At 42.2% G+C, this 7,202-nt stretch overlaps 1 protein-coding gene across 2 annotated transcripts in view; it reads left to right on the top strand.

Moving 5' to 3' along the window:
- The window catches only part of MYO1E (myosin IE), a 229,500-nt gene that overhangs the window by 104,858 nt on the left and 117,440 nt on the right, over positions 1-7,202 (top strand). For both annotated transcript variants that reach the window (XM_003784390.3, XM_023509954.1), the window contains exons 3-4: positions 382-471; positions 3,497-3,591. In XM_003784390.3, the coding sequence (XP_003784438.1) occupies positions 382-471; positions 3,497-3,591 (185 nt within the window). The remainder of the gene's footprint in view (positions 1-381; positions 472-3,496; positions 3,592-7,202) is intronic.

Genomic DNA, 7,202 nt, shown 5'->3' with positions numbered 1-7,202 from the left:
GATAGCTTGAGGCTCTGTCTCAAAAAAAAAAAAAGAGAGGCACGATAACAGCTTTTTCTTTCCTCGCCATTTTTGCTTTGTTTTCTTTTCTCCTTGCTGTACCTGTCACTGATCTTCAACTAATATGCTTTAATTCATTTAAAATAACAATTTCTTTTTGTAGCACCTTAGTAATTAAATTCATTACTTATCTCAAGGAAGAGCAAAGCCTGAACTGATTGGATAATTGCTTTGATCCTTACTTGTAGTCTTTTAGAAAACGAGTACATGAGCTTTCCACTTAACCAATGGTTACAAATTCTTGATAACATCTGGTTACTTGATTTGAAAAATTTGCAGCTGAGAAGATGAACGATGGACCTTAACTGAGTTTAAATTCAGACATACATAGGATCCGTATTAATCTCAGTCAACCCCTTCAAGCAGATGCCCTACTTCGGGGAAAAAGAAATTGAAATGTACCAAGGAGCGGTAAGTTACCTGTCCCATGAATTACTGTTGTGTTCAGGGCTTTTCTGACCTGTGCATAGCTTTTCTTGAAGTTAGTACCTTTTCATTTTCTTATTATGAATTATTTATTGAGGAAGGTCAAGTAAATGGCATTGTTTGCTTTTTGATAACGTGCCGCTCTAGAAGGCAGCTCAGAAACCATAGGATGAGCCTTGTTTATACACACGTATTCACTCTTAGTTAAACGGCATGTACAATCCTGCAGCTTGAGAGAGCTTTCTGCGTCCACATATGCCACAAAGTCTAAGGAATAAAAGTCAGTAACAGGTGAAAAATAAGTAGGGTAATGGCAACCATTGTCTAGAATCAGAACCTTAATTAAGCTGTGGCTATGGCCTGAACATAAAAAATTACTCTTTTATGAGTTCCTTTATTAATCTGACCCTGGCCCCTATTCAAGCACGGTTCCATAGCCATTTCAGCTGTGTAATAAAAATAGAAACTGTAATCATCATCAGTGTGTTTTATGCTGTGGTTCATCACTTCCCCAGGCCTCCTTCCCTGTCTCTGCATCTTTTCCTTTCCTCTTCCTCCCCTCTTCTCTTTGCTACAGAAGCACAAGAGCATTCATTAATCCTGACCCCTGGAAAACAAACAAAAGAGAGCCCACACAAATTCATCAGTTGAAGTGGAAAGCAAGTTACCCAGAGCAGAAGCCCACCCCATTGTTGCCAGATGAATGGTGCTGGTAGCTGGAGCCGAAGGAGGCTGCCACGCAAGAGACCTTTGATAATGCTGCCTTTATGGGAGCCCAGCACAAGAGAAACACTGTCAGCAGAGGCCCAGCCCTGCCCTGGTGTCCTCATCAGTGGGGCCTGGGGCAGCAGGCGCATAGCTGGCTCCGAGTCTTCAGTAAGGGCCAAGGCGCGGTAGCTGGAAGTGCTGTGTACGAAGTGTTTCTTTCCAGTTTTCTGAAAAAGGTTTCTGCATACATCTCCCTTTTAGGCCGTGCCTCCTTTGAAGTGTTCTCTTTAAAGACATGTTATCGAATTTTTAAACATAAGTCTATTTTTTCTGCTAAAGGTAACAGAGTGTTGTAAAATTGGTATTTACGGAGGCCACGTACTATATTACACTTGCTAAAATAATGAAAGAGTCCTGGACGCTGGCTGTGTGTTTTACGCTGTGTCTCCATTTCACAGATGAGGAAACTGAGGCTCAGAGAGATGAGGGCCTAGAATGTACTGAGTGGTAAGCGAGGGGTTGAAGTCGGTTCTGACTGACTTGCAGGGTCTTGGGAAGGGAAGGATCAGGTAGAGGAAATGCCTGCTCTGTGGTTCTCACGGGCTGCTGTGCGGGCCCCTGAGACCACAGATGGGAAACCAGTTTGGAAAATGTAGACTGATGTGCAGAGGTCAAATATAACTAGTCTAGCTGTGTTGAAGCCGTACTGGGCAGCAGCTTGACCACACCTTTCCCTCCATTGCCCATAACATTCTCTCTTCTCCATTTCCTTTCATTTTCTAACCACTTTTCTTTCATACAATCCTCTACTTTCCTGTTTTCAAGAAGTATTAAAAATAATCCTAAAGAAAACCATTCTGGCCTAGAAGCAGCTCATCTAAGACTATATCCTGATATCCGATTCTTTTCCTCATGTAAGGTGAAGGCACAGATAACATACTCTTTTGGTTCCTGTATAGATTTCTTCAGTTAACTAGTCCCAGGAATAGGCTCCAGCCCTCACGGGCGATCCCCCTTGTGAGCTCCAGGCCCACAACATGGGGAGAGCCCTTAGCACCAGAAACACCAATGCTCAATGTGTACATACACGTCACAGCCCCCTCTCTCCAGCCCCTGGCCACTGAGCTCATCTTCCCAAGCATGCCCACAAGTGGCAACTTCTTGGGAAGGCCCCTTTGTCTATAGTAAGTCTTTTGCATACTAAGGCTGTAAGGTGGGTTAAATAAATTATGCTTTACCTTTGCTTAGTATTCTACCTTGTCAAATTACTTTCCCGTCCATCATCTTGGTTACTTTGTGAAATTTTGCAGCCTGAACGTTCTTATCCCTACCTTTGAGGTGGGGACCACTGAAGGGAAAGACGGGGTCTAAATGTATTCTCGTTCTGGATCTGGTATCCTCTTCACTCTTGTAGGTTCGATAACCTTGAATTCAAGGAGTGTTCTTTTCACCAGCTAGATACCCCTCGAAATATTTTTCTCTTTAGTAATAATTGAGGTTGTCGTGAAGGTAGGTACTAAGAAATTGAAAACAGAGCTGAAGTGTGGGCCCGAGAATTTATTAAATATGAAAAAATTACTTGGTTTCATATTTATGGAAAGCTAGGTATCTGATGAGGCTAAATCACAACCCCAGGAGAATACCTTGGTGTGGTAGGATGTTTTTTCCTCCTTAATAGAAATTGGGGGGGGGGGGAGCAATTAGCCAGAGTAGTTCATTCCTTTAAAAAAAAAAAACAAGGGCAATGCCTGTAGACCCCATATGCCTGAAGTGGTGGGTTCAAAAACTGCAAAAAAAAAAAAAAAAAAAAACAACCATGGCTCCTTTCCTCTTCTTAGGGAAGATTTTCAGTTTTTTTTTTTTTTTCATTAGTCTCTCTTAATCCCCTCTGAGGTCTTAGACTCTGCAACCTGCCTCTTAGGATTTTGGAATTCTAGGAGAAGTCAGATCCAGGTGTTCGGGAGGCGTTGCCTAAGACCTGTTGCCCAGGTGTCTTCTGCAACATTTAGACATGCAGCGTCGTCTGCAGAGGCATGTCAGGGTGTCAGGGTGTGGCGCTGGAGTGGCTGGAGATGTGGGTCACGTCCAGAAGGCTGAATGATGCCTCTGCCTGTGGAAGCATCCTTCCAAATTCCACCTTCACGGCCCAGGAGATTTCATAAATTCATGTTTCATGCGACCTTTAAGATGTAATTATAGGCATTGGAACTATATCGTGGTGGGTGCATTTCTAAGGCCAAGAAAACAATGTGATGAGTTTTCTATCTGACCATGGTTTTGTCTTTGTTCTTTTCTGTTCTAGGCCCAGTATGAAAACCCACCGCATATCTATGCCCTTGCAGATAGTATGTATAGAAACATGATCATTGACAGGGAGAACCAGTGCGTCATCATCAGGTATGAGAAAATCTTTATCAGTAGGTATGGAGGATGTGAGACCGTCTGTGGTTATGGGGTTCTCTCAAGCAGCAGCGTTTTTGCAACAGCTAGTGGTGTCAGAGGCTGGTGTTTCTGAGGGAAGAGCAGCCTGGCTACTTTATCCTGGTTTATTTTATAACTATCTATATCATAGAATTCCATATCATAACAATTGGGAACCTCCATAGAGTTATTGTCTATGCCTCTATTAAGGCATTAACATTTAAGGCACGTGGTGCCAGCCGGACCTGTCTGTTATCATCGAGGTCAAGTTGCGCCACCCTGGCCCTGGATGAAAATCATAAAACGTCTCTCCTCCCATTTGATTGTACTGTGGCTTTACTCTGAGTCAGAGATACTTCACGTCGTAAGTGAAATAAGCATGTTTCACTGTTTGGTCAGCTGGAGTCCTTTTCTTCAGGTCCCATAATTCAGTAATTCATTTTTAAATTTTCTTATTGTACTTTGTCATTTGCTTTGAATTTTTGAGGACATCACTGATAAATGCTAGCATTAGGTTTTGGTATCTGTGTTTCATAATCTCTCTAAACTGACCTGGTTCTGAGAATTGGTTGGTTTAAGAGCTTTTAAAATTCTGCTTCCTGGCTCGGCGCCTGTGGCTCAAGCCGCTAAGGCGCCAGCCACATACACCTGAGCTGGCGGTTTTGAATCCAGCCCGGATCCGCCAAACGACGATGACGGCTGCAACCAAAAAATAGCCGGGCATTGTGGTGGGCACCTGTAGTCCCAGCTACTTAGGAGGTGGAGGCAGGAGACTCACTTGAGCCCAGGAGTTGGAGGTTGCTGTGAGCTGTGATGTCACAGCACTCTACCCAGGGGAACAGCTTGAGGTTCTGTCTCAAAACAAAACCAAAAATTTCTGCTTCCTTTTGTGAACATTTTCAAATACGTAGAAAGTAGGGTCTTCATAGTCTCATCACTTAGAGTTTGACGGTTAACCTTTTGTCTACATATTTGTCTTTTTTCGTTAATTTTTTTTTTTTTGTATCTGAAGCATTTGGGGGGAAAGTTTTTTATTACGCATATTTACAAACAACACAAAATTAAGAAAGAATCGTATAGTATCTCCCTGTGTATCAGTCATCCATTATGTATCATTATCAACATACGGCCAGTCCTATTTCCTTGGGTCTTCCCTTCCTGCCCCCCTCGATTATTTAAAGCAAATAAATCCTAGATAGCAAATTCCTTTATGTATCAATATTGAGTATGTATGGCTCGGCGCCTGTGGCTCAAGCGGCTAAGGCGCCAGCCACATACACCTAAGGTGGCGGGTTCGAATCCCCAGCCCGGGCCCGCCAAACAACAATGATGGCTGCAACCAAAAAAAAAAAATGGCCAGGTGTTGTGGCGGGCGCCTGTAGTCCCAGCTACTTGGGAGGCGGAAGTAGGAGACTCACTTGAGCATGTATGTTGGAGGGGGATAGCTTGAGGCTCCGTCTCAAAAAAAAAAAAAAAAAATTGAGTATGTATCTCTAAGAGATTTTTAATCAGACTATAAAAATGAGTTCTTTTCTGTCATCTAATATTATCAGTATTCTAGTTCCATGACTAGCTTTTAAATTCTTTTTTATAATGTGTTGGTCTTTCTGACCATGGTTTTTTGTTTGGTTTGGTTTTTTTGTTGGTTTGTTTTTATTTAGGATCCAAACAAGGCCCCTACATTGTGCTTGGTTGCTCTGGCTCCCAAGTCTCTCATTTGCTAACAATTCTCCTTTGCTTTTGTTTTCTTGGTGTGTATTTGTTAAAGAAAACGGTGAGCCGGGCTCGGTGTCTCACACCTGTAATCCTAGTGCTCTGGGAGGCCAAGACGGGTGGATAGTCTGAGCTCATGGGTTCGAGACCAGCCAGAGCCAGAGCGAGACCTCGTCTCTAAAAGAACAGCCAGGTGTTGTGGCAGGTGCCTGTAGTCCCACCGATTTGGAAGGCTGAGGCAAGAGCATCACTTAAGTCCAAGAGTTTGAGGTTGTTGTGAGTTGTGACGGCACTCTACCTCAGGCTACTAAAACTCTGTCTAAAAAAAGGAAGGATGGAAACGAGGGAGGGACAGAGGAAGGAAGGAAGGAAGGAAGGAAGGGATTTGTCCTGCTGACCTTCGTACAGTTTGGCATTGGCTGATTGTGTCCTATTATGTTGCTTAAGTATTCCACTGTGTTTTCTGTGAACTGGTAGCTTAATGTAAAAAGCTTGATCAGATTCAGATTTAGTTTTTGACAAAAATACTTCCCTCATGATGCTATGCCTGTTGGTCTGTTTAATTATTTTTCTATTCTATTACTCCCTCTGCATTTATTATTAATAGTTGGAGTCTTTTTAATTTGGTCACCTTAAAACATGAACCATATGGAAAAATTAGAGAAAATGCTTGAGTCATTGCCTTTACTTACCTGTTTCCCCAAAGCAATATGTTGTTGCCCTAGCAACCTCCCAAGGTAATGTGTTTTTATTTTCAGTATTATGCCAAATGAGTGGATTTTAAATATTTTCCCTACTTAACGACATTCCAGTTATATGTTTTGGGGCTAAAATGATCCTACTGCTGACCAGTTTTGACATCACCCGAGTCACGTCTCACAGTTACCTTCTGTCTTTCATGGTTAGTGTTCCAAGTTCACCGGCACTTTCCCTGTGCCAGACCTGGAGTCTGCTGTTTCTCCAAGGGGCCCTGGTTCATTTTAATGGGAAATGGTGTTTAAAGACCACTTATCTCCACACTAAAGAATGCTCACTGCCCCATGTTTTCAATGTTTCTAGTTCTTTTGAGAGGACAAAGCTAAGGAAAGTGAATTTTTTTTTTTTTTTGAGACAGAGCCTCAATCTATTGCCCTTGGTAGAGTGCTATGGCGTCACAGCTCACAGCAACCTCCAATTCCTGGGCTTAAGCGATTTTCTTGCCTCAGCCTCCTGAGTAGCTGGGACTACAGGCTCCCACCACAATGCCCAGCTGTTTTTTTTTATTGTAGTTGTCATTGTTGTTTGGCAGGCCCAGGCCGGATTCAAACCCTCCAGCTCTGGTGTATGTGGCTGGCGCCTTAGCCGCTTGAGGTACAGGCACCGAGGCAGGAAAAGTGCCAATCTTTTAAAGAGAAGAATAAAATGAGTTTGTACTGAGGTTTCCAGTTCATTTTTAAGATTGCAGGATTTTTATTTCTTTGATTTTTATTTTATATCCCATTTTTCGTACTACTGAAAATCTTGGTTCCTGATGACCTTAACACAGTCATATGCTTTACATTGTGTGTGTATTTTGTAGATAGATAAAGCAATTAAGTAATCTTGTTACTGTTTAAAATAATATTATCAGTAGCAATACTAAATTCATTTTAAAATTGCTTTGTCAGTCTTTCTGTCCAAATACACAATATTTACAAACAAAGTACTGGGTTCTAATAGATAATTAAAATAATCCCTTTCTGTGTTTTTAATGTGCCAGCCTGAGTAAGCCATACTTAGGTTTATTTATCTTAATTGGTATTTTAGTGGTTTAAAATTTTTTAATTTGGCTCAGCGCTTGTGGCTCAGGCGGCTAAGGTGCTAGCCACATACACCTGAGCTGGCGGGTTCGAATC

This window comes from Otolemur garnettii, unplaced genomic scaffold, assembly GCF_000181295.1.
Source record: "Otolemur garnettii isolate 467f Iridium unplaced genomic scaffold, OtoGar3 scaffold00011, whole genome shotgun sequence".
Lineage (NCBI taxonomy): Eukaryota > Metazoa > Chordata > Mammalia > Primates > Galagidae > Otolemur > Otolemur garnettii.
This window is presented reverse-complemented; position numbering and strand designations above follow the sequence as displayed.